This window comes from Anser brachyrhynchus, assembly GCF_964034855.1.
Source record: "Anser brachyrhynchus genome assembly, chromosome: 8".
Lineage (NCBI taxonomy): Eukaryota > Metazoa > Chordata > Aves > Anseriformes > Anatidae > Anser > Anser brachyrhynchus.
The window spans coordinates 20,409,524-20,427,030 of NC_137702.1; the positions used below are offsets into that span (position 1 = coordinate 20,409,524).

General features: G+C 41.3%; 3 protein-coding genes and 1 long non-coding RNA gene across 20 annotated transcripts in view; 2 read left to right on the plus strand and 2 right to left on the minus strand.

The window, feature by feature from the left end:
• Nucleotides 1-1,856, plus strand: part of RABGAP1L (RAB GTPase activating protein 1 like) — a 253,556-nt gene extending 251,700 nt beyond the window's left edge. For all 16 annotated transcript variants that reach the window (XM_080601910.1, XM_080601907.1, XM_080601908.1 and 13 more), the window contains one exon: nt 231-1,856. In XM_080601910.1, coding sequence (XP_080458036.1) covers nt 231-386 — 156 coding nt within the window. In that variant the 3' untranslated portion in view covers nt 387-1,856. The remainder of the gene's footprint in view (nt 1-230) is intronic.
• LOC308198818 lies at nt 707-7,398 on the minus strand. The gene is made up of 2 exons (XR_013954225.1): nt 6,851-7,398; nt 707-5,248 (listed from the first exon to the last, which is right to left on the minus strand). It is a non-coding gene; the product is annotated as an uncharacterized lncRNA (long non-coding RNA).
• A 343-nt stretch (nt 7,399-7,741) lies between these two features.
• CACYBP (calcyclin binding protein) lies at nt 7,742-14,226 on the plus strand. The gene is made up of 6 exons (XM_080601935.1): nt 7,742-7,900; nt 8,204-8,396; nt 9,076-9,172; nt 9,736-9,835; nt 11,078-11,172; nt 12,680-14,226. The coding sequence occupies exons 1-6, from the start codon at nt 7,880-7,882 to the stop codon at nt 12,837-12,839; spliced, it is 666 nt and encodes a 221-aa protein (XP_080458061.1). The 5' UTR covers nt 7,742-7,879; the 3' UTR covers nt 12,840-14,226.
• Nucleotides 14,227-14,388: 162 nt separating this feature from the next.
• On the minus strand, nt 14,389-17,389 carry MRPS14 (mitochondrial ribosomal protein S14). 2 transcript variants are annotated; one of them, XM_080601932.1, is made up of 3 exons: nt 17,111-17,389; nt 16,388-16,546; nt 14,389-14,708 (listed from the first exon to the last, which is right to left on the minus strand). In XM_080601932.1, exons 1-3 carry the CDS (start codon nt 17,372-17,374, stop codon nt 14,526-14,528), a joined length of 606 nt encoding a protein of 201 aa, XP_080458058.1. In that variant the 5' UTR covers nt 17,375-17,389; the 3' UTR covers nt 14,389-14,525. The 2 variants fall into 2 exon arrangements, with proteins under 2 accessions (XP_080458058.1, XP_080458059.1); XM_080601933.1 differs by lacking the exon at nt 17,111-17,389 and adding an exon at nt 16,886-17,038.
• Nucleotides 17,390-17,507: the final 118 nt, after the last annotated feature.

The window sequence follows — 17,507 nt, forward strand, 5'->3', positions numbered from 1 at the left end:
TTAGGATTGTCTGTTTTTTGGTTTTTTTTGGTTTTGTTTGCTTGTTTGTTTTTAAAAAGAGAGAAGAACAAAAGAATAGAGATTTCCATTTGTATGTCTAAGTACTGTCTCAGTGATTTCAGTGTTTTTCTCCCCAGTGCCTGGGAGGTTGCAAGAAACTGAGTCTGAAGATGCTCTTTTATGTTTGGTTTTTTTTTTTTTTATCAATTCTGACCATTTTGCTTTCTTAGGAGCTGGAGCACCAGAGAGGAGCCCTTATGAATGAAATCCAAGCTGCCAAGAACTCTTGGTTTAGCAAAACTCTGAACTCTATCAAAACTGCCGCAGGCACACAGCCACCACAGCAGCTTCAGCAACCCCTGCCACCCAAAGAGGGCAGTACATAGTTCCAGCCAGACCTGATACAAGAGCACAAAGAACAACACAACTGAAACCCTGGAGGATTCTTCCAGTGGTCTCTCCTCTTGGGTAAAGGACAAAAGGCAGGAGTGCAGGCTTGAAGTGAAATTCTTCAATGTTTTTCATTCATTCTGATGTGATCCTTTTCAAAAGGGGAAAAATATTCTGTTTTATGTTGAATTCCTACTTCCCAAACTGCCTTGCTGAAAGCCACGTTCTGATACCTTCATACTTTTACACTTTATTTTATATGACTAGATGTTAAAATGAATAAATAATTCAAAACTAGTTCTTTAATACATGACTAATTATTCAAAATTATTTTTATCTTGCATAGAAGGTTTTTTTTTTTCTTCTGGAGGAAGAGAGAATGGAAAATGTAAGTACTGCAGCATAATCTCTTCACAGAAAGCACAGTGTAACAAGTACTAGTGTGTGTGTGTCTAGGATAACTTATGCCCTGGGACCATCTCAGAAGTTTATCGCAGTGACTACGTCCTGCAGAAAAGCACTTTTTGTAAAGCTTAGGCCATAGCAAAGAAGCAAAGATAGTCTTGCACTGTCTTGGCACAATTGTTTGTGAGCTTCCCTGATAATTTCATAGTTTTGATCGTTTTTTCTTCAGAAATGCAAATAGTGCAGTTCTTTGTAGCACTGAGTAGCACTGTTGTTTATTTACAACTGAACTGGAATTTAACATAGTTACCTAGTTCCCCTTTTTTATTTCATGTTTATACTAAGAATGCCAAGAAAGAATTCCTTCCACTGCGAGAAAGGGAAAACTGTTCAACATTTTTTCAGTGGTTTTGCTGATAAGCCAAGTGAAAACCTTGCATAGTTTTGACCTTTTGTAAGTCCTGTGCAATAAAGGGTAGCTTTTATGAATAAAATTAACAAAACCTTTTCCCTGGGTCTATATTCAAATTTTGAGTTTTACACAGAAGTGAGGTATCAAATAAAACAAACAACAGGCTTTTGCTGCACTGATGAATAAATCACCACAAAAACAAGATCAATTTGCTATAAATATTTGGCTAGGAAATGCTATATCGGTATTACTTATTTTTATAAAAACATTTTCAACTGGAATACCAAACTTAGACTTTTCCCATGGGATAGACTTCTCTGATGATTCCCAAACCTCTCTGGTTGTTTTATATCTCTAAGGTAAGAAAATTCAAAAGTGTTTGTTTTGATTGAACATAAAGTGTTTATAGAAATACTTCTTTCATGGAAAATTAAACTATTGCTTGAACTGATGGAATATTTTTTTAATTATACTTGTCATGTCTATAAGGTGGTCTTGCAGATAAATATCATTGCTGGACAAAAGGTTGTGTATTAATTGTTCCATTTACAAAATTGTTCCAAGTACATTTGTTCTCTTTTGATCTTTTTTTAATTCAAAGGAATGCCATATCTTGTCCGTTTTGTACAATAAAATTTAATGATACTCATCTTGTGCTTTGTTGTCAAGCATAATTGCGAATTACTTCAAACAGGGTGGTACAAATTTAATGTTTACTTGTGCCAGAGGAACAATTCTGAAAGGCAGTCACTTGTTTGAAGTAGAGATCAAAATATAATCACTGTCCTGACATAGCTATCCTGCGATGAACTTCTAACTCTCCTCTAAGAATAAGGAGTTTAAAATGTTGGTATTTTTTAAAGTACCTGCAAGAACAGTGATTATCTGGAAACCTTAACAGGGTGAGGAGAAAAAAAAAAAGGAAAAAGCAGAAGGGATCTCTTTTGCAAACAGAAAAAAAAAATCTTTCTTGTCCTGGTCACTTGCTAATAATATTTGCAAAGATGTTTCCATTCTGTGGACTACCTAAACCTAGCATTATTAACTCACTTATCAGTACCATTTCATGCTTGAAATAAACTGTGTAATAAATTTGAAGTGACACTTAAGAACACTTGATTGGTACGTTGAGAGTACTGTGCTGATGAGCGACACCAATGGCTGGACAAGTGTCCATATTTCTCGTGTCATTTATCTTAAATCATACTTACAGGTGGATTTAAAACCTTGATTGGAAAAATGCAGTAATAATCAAAAAAAGAAAAAAAAAGTTAAGACTGTGATTCCCTGAGCAGCTGAGTTCATGTAACAGCTCACTGCTGCTCAAAGACCTTACCCCTCCAGCTCCCTGATGTACAGTCATGTCCCTGTTCTTTTTATGGCACTTACTAGAGGTGATTCAAATTAAAAATAAAAAAAGTCTTGATTTTTTTTTTCCCCATTTAGTCTTTTGCCAAGTCAATGTGTTACATCATGTAAAGGGTCCAATGAGAGAGAGTGAGTGGATGAGTGGAAAATGGGAGCAGTACTTCCCCAGTTCATCAAAAAAGAATTGTTAAATAAGCTTCTGTGTTTGGAACTAGCTTTGGCACACCTTCATCCTTCTCATTGTAATATCTCTCTGATTGTGGAAGTTGAGTTTCTGTGAGAAATACATGTTTGCTACCTGCTAGCCATGATGATTTTGAAACCCTGTAGGATAGGAACTGGCTTACCTTGTGCCTCTCACAGCAGCAAAAATGTTTCAGAAGGCAATGGCTGAATTATCCACTTTTGGCAGTGACGTAAGGGCAGTAAGCGACTTTCACCTTCCATCTGTGCATCCCAGGTAGCGTTTGTAGCAGAGGTACTTGGAAGAGTAATATTTATGTGGAAACTATCTTCTCAAAATTACTGAAAGAATGAGAAAAATAGCTCTGTGTCATTATCTAGATGAATGAGCATAGTTAAATTCAGAAACAAGGAAAGCAGCAAAACTGCAGGATTAAACCAGGCAAGCTAAAGCTGCCTGCTGACTGTACATGCTGTTGAGATACACAGTTTCTTGTAAGAAAAAAAGTCTGTTTTAATTAGTCCTTTCAGCAGTGGTTGATGGAGTACTTGCTAGAAATGCTCATATCCCAGACCAACTGATCTGTCAGGGATAGCTGGTTCAACATTTAGATTTTCAGAGGGAAACATCATCAAAGTCTTGCTGAAACTTATTTTCATGTGGCCCTGGAACCCACTTCTTAAGATTAGAGTGAATCATTTTTTTTTCTCCTGAGTCAGTATCAAACTATGTATCAACATCAAAATTGTATTGAAGATAATTTGAATGTTATAAATATATCTTTATGGAACTAAATATTATTTTTTAATTTTATTGAAAATGCAAAGTTCTGAAATAAAGCCTTTACTTTGATTAGGGACAAACCTCCAAAGAATATTTTTAGTACAACTGCTTTATCTTGTCAGATTCTAATCTTCTCCTGAGATGCCCAATACAATACGAAAAAAAAATAAAAAAAAAAACACACAACTGCTTTTTTCCACTTTAAAAAGTATTTACTTTGACTGTAACACTTTACAGGATAAATGAAGCAAGGCTGATTTAGTTATGCAGTACATCTGTGAACTAGTCTTGGATTATCTTTGTGACTCAAACGTACTACACTAAAGTAATAGCACTTCACTTACTTTAACAAATTCTAAACGTACCTAGAAAGAATTAAAGACAGTAACATAGAAAATATCATGAGTGGCTTTAATCCAAGAAACTGCCCAAGAAACTGCAAAGTCCCTGAGGTCCATACCTGTGAATGTTTAGTAAAATCTGTATCAGGAGAGGTAGTCAGCAGTGTACTCAGTACTACCAGCTGACATTTCTTTGTCTTGCCTGTTAATTAGTATATTCTCTAATTTGCTACAGCTAATGTACATGTTAGATAAGCAATTTTTTTCCTTGTTAGTCTTAACTGTTTTGTTCTTAAAATTGTTCTTAAAACTGTTTGGTTTGCCCTTAAAATTTCTTCTAAATAGATGCTTTCACCTGTGCCATTGTGTGAAAAACAACACGGAATAAAGACAGCTGTTTACAACAGGAGAGGGAGCTCCAACGTCTAACAGAAATAATTCAGGCCCTTGACAAAGCACAAAGGAGCTCATTGACTTCAGTGTCCCGGTATCACTCACTGACTGAACATGGCACTTAGAAGTCAATACAAATCTAACTTTATTGGCATAAGAAACTTAAAAAACACATCAGAAATTGATGCTCTCTCCAGAGGAGACAGGGAACTCTGTTCCCTTCTTTAAGCAGTTTCAGTGAGATCTGTGAAACTGCTTGTATGTGTCAGAGAATTATACCTCTTATTTTGATTTCCTGTTAGACTCAAGGAAAATTGCCATACTTCTATGTAATCTAGTAAGTCTAAATACCTTTGGCATTGAAAACAGAAACTCTGTTGTCTTACAATGCTGGTTTTCTCCCAGCTGCTGAAGGGAAAACCCTACTATATGTCATTTCGGTTGACCAGCATGCCTCTGTTACAGCTAAACCCTGCAGAAGAGGCTGTTACGCTTACAGCTGGCTGCACAAAACACACAACGCTGTGCATACCCAGGGCTGTGGGTGCACACAGCACCAGGCATCACGTTGTTCTCACAAATGCGAAGGGCTGAACTAGATTCTATTTCCATCTATTATGCTAATACCCTACTGGGAGCTGTCCCGTTACCTCTTTCCAAGTAACAATACTAAGGGGAGATACAATGAAGTACTGATTTTTGGACCTTTCAAGTTAGATTATGTATACATCACAGCAGCCATTAAAACTGGGCTAATCCATAGCTGTTTTTGAGAAATTCAAAGAATTTAGAACTGGATGACTAATTATCAGCATTGATGAAGATCCTAACTTTTCTAACTCAGACGTCTACACAATTTGTTTCAGGATCATGACTTAAGACGTACAGGTTAATCCTCCAGGAATACAGGGCTCTCCATTTCTCCTGGAATCCAGCTGCTTTGCGACTGAATGTATTTCATGCTATTTTTACCTGGGAAAAAAATAAAAAAAAAGATATGGGTAGAGAACTAGAACATTACTTCCTCTTATTTTCTTATTCAGTGGGACTTGCTTTTATTTAACCTGTAAAGGAATATATATGTATCTTTGGAAAACTATATCTTATATATAGAATAATATATAGGAAACTGAATCACAAAGGGATAAATACAGCAAAAGGATTTGGTATCACAGACTTCATTTGTGATTTGATACCACCAGAATCTTGAGCTGTACTAATTTCCTTTCAGTTTCTCTTATTTTTGTATTTTATATGATACATGGATGCTACTACCAATGAAAACAAAAGCAGATGTTCTCAGCTTTTTCTCCAGATTCCAATTCCCTCCTTCCAGTAACTCTTAGGGACACAGTGGTACTGATACCACCTTCAAAACTACCAGGAGCTCTCTTGAGCTTTGGGAATTATTGCTTTCCCATGTAAGAGGAGTCTCTGGCTTATTTAAACAGGGAAAAGATGGCAAAGCAGAAAAGGGTCTAATCAAGTATGATTCTGATCCAGAGCACTTTGTCTGCCATTCAAGGTGGCTTCACTTCAGCACACTGAAAATAGAGAGCAGCTTCATCGTGCTGATTAACAATGACATTTTCCAGGTTTGTAGTTGCATTCGTTATCTGGTTATGGCCCTAGTTTATAAAATATACTTTACTAGATAGACTTGGGGAAAAAAGAGCATTATAGTGCTGTAAGACATTTAACTGAGAACAGCTTATTACTGCCAGTTCTTGTGTAACAAATCCATGTATTATATAAAGTATAATACAGAAATATAAGTGTAATGCTTGTTATTAAAAGTGCAATTTAATGTACATGGTCACAACAAATGTTTACTTTTTTAATTGTTACAGAATTGTTTGGATCAGTACCTTGTTATCATTGTGTGAACGATGCCTTGTAAAATAAATGGAAATGCAAACAAAATGGGAATAAGGTGCTTATTTTCATAAGCCACTTAAGAAACAGCTTAAATCTGTTTGCAATAGCAAATTGTTGAGTTGGGTTTTTTGGTACAGTTCACTCCACTTGGTTATTTTCAAGCAGCACCGTTGTGCTAGGACACTGGCTCCACAGACTGGCTGTCCAAAACGTGTATGTTCCATAGCTAATTCTCAGCTGGCAGTATAGTGTACCCGGGCACAAGGATAACCTGTACCACAGGATTCCAGCGGACAGGCACTGTGCTAGAAAGCTAACAGGTCACCTGGGTACTCCTCTCCAAACGCTGCTCTGAGTCTCCAGCATAGAGAACACACTAGTAAGTACACCTTTCCTAGAAGTTGTTCATATACAGCAGTGGGGAAGCAGGAGTGGCTGTTAAGGACTTCATGCTGCCGTAGTAGTGTGCAAGAGAAATGGGCAGCATGCCTGAAGGAAAAGAAGCAGGGAGCAGGAGGAGCCATCAAGAGACAGAAACCCATTAAATAAGCATGACCATATTACATTTTTCCAGATAAAATCAACTGGCCCAGCTTCAAATATTCTGGCTGAAAATCTGCAAGCTGAAGCTCAGTACTGTGAACATTAAACATGACCACAGAGTTGGTTATTACAGCTCTTCAGTTAGTTACTAACAGTTTCTGAAGCACTGGATCAGAGGGTTATGTCAAACACTTCAGTACAATGTCTGTCAAAACTGATTTGTGGAATTCAGCCTTGAAAACCAGTCCTTGGCTTCAGGTTTTCCATGATTTTCTTCTCCTAATGGGATCTATTCTTTCCTCCATACCTCGGAAAAACAAAAAAACAAACAAAAAAACTTCTACATATTAATTCACTCCTGAATGGCCACTTTAGAAGAGGAACCAAAAAAAAAAAAAAAAAGCCCCATAAATCCATAAATCAACAAGCAAGCTGACATTCCTCAATTTCATAAATTAGGTGTTAGTATCTGGCACCCTTTCATTTAAAGAAAGTTGCTTTTCAAACACGGAGTGGCTGAATCCTGCCTCGGGCTCTATCTTTTATAAGACACCTAGAGGAAAACGCTGACTCTTCCACTCACAATCTTTCCACCACTGAAAGATTGTCAGTGCATTTTATTTTTCCTCCTCTGAGAAATCTCAGTGCTTGAATGAGACCTGGGAATACACAATTATTATTATTATTATTATTTTTAGTACACTGACTCAGTAACGGTGGTGAGACACATTTCGGTATACTTTTCTCTTTGAGCACCTCCGGTAGAAATAACTCAGGAGAGCCATTCCAAGTCTTCTCCACAAGAGCACCGTCTGTCATCAAAGCTCCCCCTGCCCGCGGCAGGGTGCCAAGAAAGACTTCAACAATCGCAAAAAGCCTGTTTGGGTCGCTTCGACACGGCCGCGGCGGGCCAGGAGCCGCTCCCTCAGCTACCGCCGGGGCGCTGCCTCAGGGCGCACCTAACGGTCGCCAACGGCCGCTAACGGTCGCTACCCTGCCGTGCCCCGCGCCGTGCCCGCGCCCCTCCCGTTCCCTCCGGCCGGCGGAAGGTGGCGGCGGGCTCCCGGAGGAAGGGGAGGAGGCAGCCGACGCCATTTCCGCGGGGCGGGAGGCCGGAAGGTTCCAGAGGGGCCGCGGAGCCGCCGCTAGGGAGGCGCAGCGCCGCGCAGCACCGCTCGCGACATGGCCGCCGCGCGCGAGGAGGTGAGCGGGGGCCTCCATCCCCCCGCCGGCCGCGGGCCCCGGGCGTGCCGAGCCGCCGAGCACGGGGAGAGGGCACCCGCGGGGGCAGCGGGGTGGGCAAGTTAAAATATTGGTGGCCGAGGGGCGAGGAGCAGGCGGCCTCGTGCTTAGCAGGGCGTGGAGGGGTGGGCGGCTGCTGGGCTGGGAAATCTGAGGCTGCTGCACCCGGTAGGCTTGGAGGTGCTATAAAGAGCTCAGCGGTGAACCTGGGTTAAAAAGGAGGGTGTAACTCATGCGTGTTGTGGTCTCTTGTGTGCAAACCAGTTGCAGAAAGATTTGGAAGAGGTTAAAGAATTGCTTGTGAAAGCCACGAGGAAGCGGGTTCGTGATGTGCTGGTGGCAGAAAAGCACAAGCTAGAGCTAGAAATCAAGAATCAGCCTCTACCAAAGCCAAAAGATGTGGTAGAAGAAGAAAAGTCAACACTAGGAGGGTACACGGTGAAAATAAACAATTACGGTAGGTTTACTTTTCTTAATGCTTTTTAAAGCTTAGGCATCTCCCTGAAGAGAAGCCTAGGTGGCATTAGTGTGAGTTACAGTTACCATTTAGTGCTATAGAGAAGTTTTCGCAAATGTTAATTTCATACTGGAGACCTTACTTTAAAAGCTTCTGTGTGCTTCCTGTGCTGTCCCAACCATGGTACACGTTAATTCTGCTTGTGCGATAGTTGTTCTGTACTGGTGGAATGTCTTAAGGGTCCCTGGTGTATCAGCTAGTATTTTTCCATTGCCTAACACTTAGTAAGAATTAAAGAGTGAGCTTTGGCTTCTCTGCTTGTCATATAGGTGAAAGGAGAAGGAATTGCTCAAGATACTTGCTGTGCAGGGGAAAAGTGGGTCATGAAAACTGCAGCAAAACCAGATCTCTACCTCTGACTCCCCCCTGCGCATACAGGGTTGCTGTCCTTTTACCCGAGTTGATACATGGCTTTTCACAAAATTTAGAAAAGTTAGGGAACAGGGCTATGTGTGGACCTCCTTTTGCTCTTGAATTATTCCTGTCTAATTCACGTCTATCCCTTGTTTCTCTCAAGATTGTTTTAACAAGGCATAGGTCGTGGTCATTGTGGGGATGTTAGAATGGAATGTGTGAAGTTTATGGATGGAAGCTAGACCTTAATCTTTTTCACTTGCAGGTTGGGATCAGTCAGATAAGTTTATTAAGATTTACATCTCTTTAAATGGAGTTCAGAAGCTTCCAGCTGAGAATGTGCAGGTGAATTTCACAGAGAGGTGAGTTGATCTTGTTGCACTATGCCACCAGGAGAGCACTGTTGAAGAAAGTTATTTGCAATGCAAGAATGTGTTTTGTTGAGTGCTGTTCTGGGTCAGCCATGCCCAATGCTTCCCCCCTCTTCCCCCTTCTATTTATCTACTTAGCACGTACCCTTAAGTATAGTCCTCCTTAAAGCGTTTTTTTTTCCTTTAATTTAAAAATGTTTGTTATATCTCATTGTGCTTGATAGGGTATGTAGTGTTAGCCCTGTTTTTTGATGGTAATAGAACTGAAATGTTGATTAAATAAATCTGCCTTTCCAAGGTTGTAGGAGGCCAGTGAGATAAAAAGAACCCTAACGATTTGTTGTGAAGTCTGAGTAGGTCCTTTTCAGTACTCAGTATTAAATCCAATTGAAGATTTGGAAACCTTGAGTAGAAAGTAATTCAAGCCAGGTGAAGTGCCCAAGAAATAAACATGCTAAAGGGCTTTCAGACACTGTTTTTGGTGGCAGGGTAGAACAGTCTTCCGCCAGCTGGAATATTTTTATGCCTTCCCTCTCCCCACCTTCTGGTTCCAGGTCGTTTGATCTTCTAGTTAAGAATCTGAACGGGAAGAACTACACCATGACCTTCAACAACCTCCTGAAACCCATCTCTGTGGAAGGCAGCTCTAGGAAGGTCAGTGCATCCCCTCTGTTACAGATCTTTAGGCCCCTTACACAGTACCGTGTTTGCTGACTAGTTTAAGAGGTTCAGCGCTAACCTTCAGTCTATAAAGTGTCTGACCATTTGTCTATAAAGTGTCTTCCCTATGAACACGATACGTAATAATCTGTAGTTGTCACAATTGTGGAATCGATCTCTGGAGACCATGAGCTTCTACCCCAAAAGATCATGAATAGATACTATAGACTTTTCTAAATAGCTTTCCAACAGGATTTCAGAAATAATTAAGCAGAAAATTCCACTAAGCATCTATTTGTGTTCTTCGCAATTTTAGAGTAGATTGGAGGCTTGACAGCAGACTGAAAGCCTGGGTAGCTTAAAGAGGTACAATGCCCAAAACAGTGTCTAAAACTAGCTCTGGCTTTCTTAGGGGTGCATTGCTCAGCATTGAACACCAGCAACGCTTCACTGCTGATGACTGCAACTGGTAATGCTGTTCTTACTCTGCTACTTGTAGCACCTTTGAACCAAAGCCCATTATTGAACTAAATAATAGTTCAATTTGAAATTGCTCTAGGCTAGTGTAAAATTAAAACAACTGAAATAAGTGAGAGTGATGTGCCAGTGATTTTTAATACGGTGTGAAAACAAGCAGTGGTCGTTTTGCTTTCTGAATTAAGCCAAAGCTCAAGCAGAACTTTGTTTGCTGTGGCATGCAGAGGTTTTGTAAAATTAAGGTCAGGGTTGCAATTAAACAGTCTTTGCTTTTAACTTGCAGACATACTGCAAGATTAAGCAATGCCCTTAAACTAGTTTCTTACCCTTGGAAAAATGAGTTGGGAAAGCATCTACCAAAACATGGTTTTCTAAAAACTCTTGTAAATATGGTCACCAGACAATCCTGGATACATTTAGTATCCTAAAAATTACTGAATGGTGCTTTTACAGCACTGTATGTTCTTCTCTACCATAGAATTAGTACTATGCTATAGTGTCAGTATTATAATACTGTGCTAGTATTACATCAATCATGCCATCTAATCCCTCCACCGTGAGGTTATGACTTGGTGCCCTGAAGCTGAATAGATACTGTAACTTCTATGTATTACCTAAAATCAATAGCAGAAATAAACATTTCAGGAATTTGCAGGGATAGAAAGAGGCTTACGTCATAAGCTCATCTTATTCATTGTGATTGTAACTATTATCCTTTATTAAGTATTCTAAACTCATGTCTTGCTGTTCTCCATACAGATAAAGACGGACACAGTCCTTGTGATGTGTAGGAAGAAGCGGGAGGAAAAATGGGAATGTCTTACTCAAGTGGAAAAAGAAAGTAAAGAGAAAGAGTAAGTGTCTCTGCACTCCTCTATCTCATCTTCTGTTAATTGTTTCCCAAATTGCTTCCCAAATTTCAACTCTTCTCTTGCCTGTGTAGTCAAACTGAGAACTGCTGCTCTAGGGGAAAAGGCCATAAGGTATTTGAGAATCATTGGGTTAGTATATATACAATTACTTCTTTTGGTGCACTTCTAGCGCGCTCTTTTTGTGGAGGGAGGTGCACTTTGAGCAGCTGTCAGCTGTCTGCCACTCTTCTACTGAGTTATTGCTAATGATGAACGTTGCATCATTGGAAATGTGATAGATAAGACCTGCAGTGAAAGTGCTAGAGATAATTAACCAAATAAAGAGTCAGTTATATCTTGCTGGCTGCATTCCTTTCAAGAACTGCTCTAGTGAGATTGACTGTTTTTAAGCTAAGTATATATTCCCTGCAGCTACGCTGGTCAAAATAATTTTTTGTCATATGTGTTTGAAGTGCCTGCACAAAAACCCCAGTATCCTTCTGGCAAAACAGGTTTTTGCTTACCTGGATCATTGTACGAAATCTCAAGCTAATTTAGATTACTTTGCTTCAAGTGCTTGGGATCCTACATGCAGCTTAGGCGCTGGATATGAAAGGGTGATAAACTACAGCAGGAGACACCTGCAGACTGGATACTTTTTTTAATATATCTAAATAGAAAATTTTGTGTATAATACTTTTATATTGTTTTACAATAAACACATTTTCATCCAAAGAAGTGTGTGTACCCACCTTGAAGTGTGGAAGCACTCACTTTTGAGACACTTAGGCCTGCCAATGACTAATCACTGTGTATCTCTGTAGGGTGACTTGCTTAAACTGATTAGTCCTAGCTAACCAGAGCAAAACTATTTTCCCATCCCAAAAAACAGCATTGGAGATCAGGAGAAGGCAATTTGACTACTGATACGCGTTGCTGGAGGGACTGGGTCATTTTATTTAATGTCTTGTGCAGAGAAGTACCATACGCTGCCCAGCCTGTCAGGACTAATACTGCTGCCATATTCAAAGGCTTGGAGATTTACAGTATGACAAGCTACTTTCTGAAAGTGGTCAGGACTTTGAGGCTCGTAGCTAGCCCCATACTTGGGTAACTTGCTCCCTCTGCTGTTTTATTGTCATCTGCATGTTTTTCAGGTAGCCTGCAGCTATGCTAGTTACTACCTATGTTGGCACATTCTGGGTCTGTTATGTTCGGGTACTGCTCTGTAGGATTAATTCTGGGTGGTGCTTCAAGGGTCATGTTCATTGCAAAATGCTTCCTGTTATCCTTAATGGGACAGCTCGAAGTGGACTTGCACTTACTCTGAGTGGACCCTTAAGGATTCTCTCTCTTTATGTGGTGGCAGGTGTGACTGAAGACTTCCACAGTCTAAGACTTTGCCAAAGCAAAATCTTGTTACCAAAATGTTTCTAACAAATATTAGTATTTGGTTTTTGCAGAGAATTGTTAGATATGCCTCATATTCTTGTATGTATCCATCTTGCAGGAAGGCTGCCTATGACACCTCAGATCCTAGTGAAGGGCTTATGAACCTTTTAAAAAAGATGTATGCAGAAGGGGATGATGAAATGAAGCGCACCATCAACAAGGCCTGGGTTGAAAGCAGAGAAAAGCAATCCAAAGGAGACATACCAATGGATATTTGAAAGTACTCTAAGGGCCGCCTTAATATTGATCTTCCATGTGAGACTCAATGTGCTGCAAAGATCATTGTTTACACAACCTTCTTCCAAGCAAAGACAGTCATTTTCCATTTCAGGTTGGAGAAAATATTTAAATAAAATAGCTTATAAAGCATTTCCTTCAGTCAAGTGGCTCACCATCTCCTGAAGAGTGGAGCGTAGGTAAATCCTTACCCCTCCCTGAAAAAGCATCTCAGATGAGCGGAGTCTTTTCTGAAACTGAGACCAGAATGTAAAAGAAAAGGAATCCTAACCTAAGATGGGTCAAGGCCTCTCTGTTGCAAGTGACAATGGTACCCATCTGGTTACTGGGACTAGTGTCACGCTAACTGCCGGGGTGGGTTTTTTGATTACATGTGGGAAAGTATGTTGAACAGTAAAACGCGGTAAGTGCTGAAGAAAGTAGAACCACTATCTCAAGACAGTGCACTTGCTAGTAGAGCAGAAAAAAAATACGTTTATGATGTGGTATTAAAATTGATCGATTACTTAGAAATTAACTACTGCCTGTTTAGCCTCTTACGACTTTTGAAAATGAAAACAGCTCTTAAACCTCTGTGCTAATTCTGACCTCCTTGGGGTGTCTTTGAGGTGGCATCAGTCACAGGAGAGCAGTGAGCTGCTGATGCTAGCTAGTGAGTTCACCCTGGCTCTAGCAGTACATAATGAAAAGAGACAAGCTTCGTTATCTCCTATCAACTTTGAAGAGTTTTAAGGTAACAGAGTAAGTAGTATACTAAGATAGCTTATGCTCCTAAATTTGACAAAATTGAAGGTGATGGGTTGCTCTTAACGTGCTGCCTGTGTCTTCCATCTGATGGTAGTACGACTTGGCCTATTTAATTGCAGCCTCTCCCTGCTACTGCGAGGGACAGAGTAGCCATTTCCTCTTTATTGCCCTGCTTTGAAGAAGAGTACATGGCAAACATGAACTTAGCAGCAGGCTTGGTTGGGGTTACTGTTTCCTTCCTGCTTCCTTCTCATGTCTTTCCCGAGGACAAATTTATTTGATGTTACTTGCCAAATTAATCAAGCCATTACTCTCCTATTGTGGTCTGGACTTAACTGCTACCTTGTAATTAAAGAACTGGACCAAGCTCTGCACTGTAAGTAGGAGAGGAATATTAGCATGTTGTAGTTTCTAACAGGTCCTTTATCCACTCTGTTTGTACATGTATTAAGTTTGCATAGCAAGAGTATCTAAACCTAAGGCCATGTTTTATTTTTCAGTTCATGCTCCTTGTTCATGGTGGAATACTACTTTGCCCTGTTCTGCAGTTTCACTTATGCTTTTACCCAAATTACCATCGTGAACACGATCGTATGGTGACAAAAAAAGTGCTTAAATGAGCCTATGCTGTATGTCTTTATTTCTGATGTTGCCCATATCACAACCCACAGATTAGTTCTGCAACAGTGATTTTTTTCTCCTCTCATAATAAAACTGCCTTTCACACAGACCAGCTTAGTACAGTTATCAGCTGATTGACAAAAAGCAGCATACCAGTCACAATCTAGTAAATGCATTTAATGAATAAGCATAGCTCTTCCTTCTGTATCAGTTTGATGCTGGGCTCATACACAGGACAGTCCTGAACCCACAAAGTGAGCTTGTGTGTTTTCTGCCTCAATGTACATCCATGCAGTGATCTACCACATGGCCCTCTGTATCCCAGACATCTGAGCATGATCAGCAAAATGGCGGAAAATGATTCTGCTCAGCCTCCAACGCCTCTTCACCCCCCGAGGGCGCGATGTCAGGACACACCTATTTCGGATTCTCACAGGGCAGCTGTCCCGTGGCAATGCAGCAATCTCTTTATCAGCCACTTCCTAAAACAGAAGACCACAGCACAGAGTTTAACTATGTTCCCTGGGAATATGAGGTCTTATTTCCAGACCTCAAAGCTGAGCTGTAAAATAGGTATCACCACATGCTACCCTTACCTCATCAGTATGCTTGACCTTTTGATAGTAAACTTCCTCTTGCCCTTCCTTCTGGGCATCCTAACAGTGAATGTAAGATGATCTACAGGGAGGCCTAAAATTTAAACTTACTACAAACTGAACAAGCTCAAGCCAAAAGTAAAAGCTGAAACAAACTGAACAACCTCAAGCCAAGTAAAAATAGGGTGGGCTAGTTCTTTAAGTTGAATTGAATTTAAATCCATTTCTTGTTAACTGCCTTGCTATGTAATATACTTTGATGTCAATAAAAGGGATTTCACACTTCAACAGGTGCTACAGGCAGAGAAGGACAAGTCAAAGTGTCTGTTCTAATGAGAAGGCTAATTCTAATGAGAATGTTCTTTCTCTGTACAAAAGAGCAAAAATAGTTTTCAGAAAGCACCAGGTCACAGCAACTGGAATTTCAGAACAAATATGTTCAGCCAGGAAATGCAGTCTAAAAGAAGATGCTCGAGGTTAGGTAAGCGTCTTAACTGTAGCACTCCTAATATGCTAAATTTTTAACGACAGAAGGGCTTAAAGAATCCTGTGGTAGGAAACCATGGTGGTTAAATGAAGGTCTGATGCTGGACTACAAAAACTCCCATTATGTTGCAGGAGTGCTGAAAAGCAATGTCAGGCTATCTTGTAAGGGGATCCTTGCCTTCAAAAGAGGACAGGATCAAGAGAGCAGCCACGTGACTTTCAACTTCAGTAAAGGCAAGGTCAGTGGGACTTTTTGTCTTGGAACATTCTGCAGTTACTGCTTTTGATGTCCCATCGTGCACCTTACTTGTGTATATGCCTGTATACGTAACAATTTATCTGGTAGGGCCAAACACTCACAGTATTTTTTTCAGCCTTCTTAATTCCTAGGATTTTTATTAAGAAAGTAGCCTATGCTTTCAGAGAACTCATAGCTTCTTCTTTTAAGATGTTAAATTTGGAGTCCAAATAACATTGTGCAGAGGAGGTAAAAATTACTTTCCTGGAGTTTTTGTTTCATTCTAACTGCTGCTAAAACTGTGACTTCAAAAGGTGACAAAAGCAGCTGAGGAATACCAAAAAATCCAGTTGCAATCTGGCCCCCCAACCTCAGGAGAACATTCAACACAAACTAGACTTGCCAAGGAGATGGTAAAATCAGTATATAAAAGCAGATTCACATACTTTCTCTCCTAGGACTTTTAAGAATGGAAGTATATCCCCACAACTAGGCATGATCAGACCACATATGTACATGAATGTTTTAAGAGTATTTCAAACACTTGAAAATATTCTTAATGCTTTCTAAGGAAGGCTGACTGCAGGGCAGTGAATACGTATACTTTTAAAAACATCTAACGCCCAGATCTGATGCAAATTTTATGTACTTCTAGCTCATGCAAAAAGCTAAAATTGCCTATTTTTAATTAAATAATGCCAACAAAGCCAGGAGCATGCCCTGTTGTTACCACCTGGTCCAACTGGTCGGTTTTTAAACGCAGCGCCCACAGCTGCACTAGCGGCCATGGAGCACTCACAGCGTGCCCCGCAGGGCCCAGCTGAGGGCAGCGGCCCAGTACCTGCAGCTCCCTGGGCAAGATGGTGTTCTTTCGGATGGCGTTGATCCGCAGCCGCTCGTCAGCGTGCTCGTACGCCAGCTTCCTCCTCTTCACATCACGCAGCATCCTCCAGTCCACGAAGTAGCTCCGCACTTGTCTTGTGCATGGTGAGGGGAGAACCTAATTAAAAACAAAAAAAAACAACACCCACACTCGTTTCGCTGATTTGCCCAATTCAAGTACGAATTAATCCCATAAACTTGTATTGGTCGGACTTTTCCTAATTCCTTTCTCGCAGTGCAGCTCCTAAGACATTTCGCCTATCACGCGTTTTAGTTCGCAAAAGCCAGCGCGGAATTTATCATCCAGCAGACACAAATAACCTTAATATTGAGCCCCACTCCCCCGCCCCGAGTTGTTCTCAGGTGCTTCCCCCGGAGCCCCACGGGGGCCGTGCCCGCCGCCGCCTCGTCCCGCGGCGCCCTGAGGCGGCGGCCGGGGGCTGCCCGTGGCGCTGACCTGCCGAGCCGCCCGCAGCGCCCAGCGCAGCGCGGCCGCCGCCATCTTGTCGGCACCACGCCTGGGCCCCCGCGAGCGCCGCTAGCGGTCGCTGCCCGGCCTCGCCCTGACTGGAAGCCCGCCCGCAGCCCCCAGGCGCGGTGCTGTCCACCCGCATCGACAGCCTCGGTGGTGCTTGTGAGGGGAGGGAAGTTAAAAACGTGGCGTGTCCGCCCGAAAACTCACAGCAATATGGAGGAGTTGCACTGTAGAGAGCTCTGGATGTTGGCTGTAGCCGCTCCCTGAGGCGAGAGCAGTGCAGGAGTTTGGAGAGGTGGACGCCAGCAGCGGTGGCTGGGATCTGTGCTCAGTCTCTCCTGCTATAGTGAAACAATTTCCTCTGCTTTTCCACCCACGCTGTGGGTGGAAAAAGTAAAGAACCCAAACCACTTCAGAGGGTTGTGTTTTATATGCCAGTGCAGATGTCAGCCTCTGTAATACCTCCTTCATTAGGGTGAATGGGCAGCTTCCAAAAAAACCTCTGGACCAGTCTTCCAAAAGGATCAGAGTTTGGAAGAGGAAAGTTTGTAGAAATGACAGGGGGGAGAGTTCCATCAGGAAAATGTGATGCAGTGACATTGTA

What these genes read in the sequence shown, in the direction of transcription:
- CACYBP (XM_080601935.1), top strand. Translation starts at nt 7,880, where the DNA reads ATGGCCGCCGCGCGCGAGGAG. An exon ending in TGGCCGCCGCGCGCGAGGAG is followed by an intron (nt 7,901 to 8,203) that starts GTGAGCGGGGGC and finishes TGTGCAAACCAG; the next exon opens with TTGCAGAAAGATTTGGAAGA. An exon ending in GGTGAAAATAAACAATTACG is followed by an intron (nt 8,397 to 9,075) that starts GTAGGTTTACTT and finishes TTTCACTTGCAG; the next exon opens with GTTGGGATCAGTCAGATAAG.
- MRPS14 (XM_080601932.1), bottom strand. Translation starts at nt 17,374, where the DNA reads ATGAAGGAGGTATTACAGAGGCTGACATCTGCACTGGCATATAAAACA. An exon ending in TGCAACTCCTCCATATTGCT is followed by an intron (nt 16,547 to 17,110) that starts GTGAGTTTTCGG and finishes GTTTTTAATTAG; the next exon opens with GTTCTCCCCTCACCATGCAC. An exon ending in TCTTGCCCAGGGAGCTGCAG is followed by an intron (nt 14,709 to 16,387) that starts GTACTGGGCCGC and finishes CTTCTGTTTTAG; the next exon opens with GAAGTGGCTGATAAAGAGAT.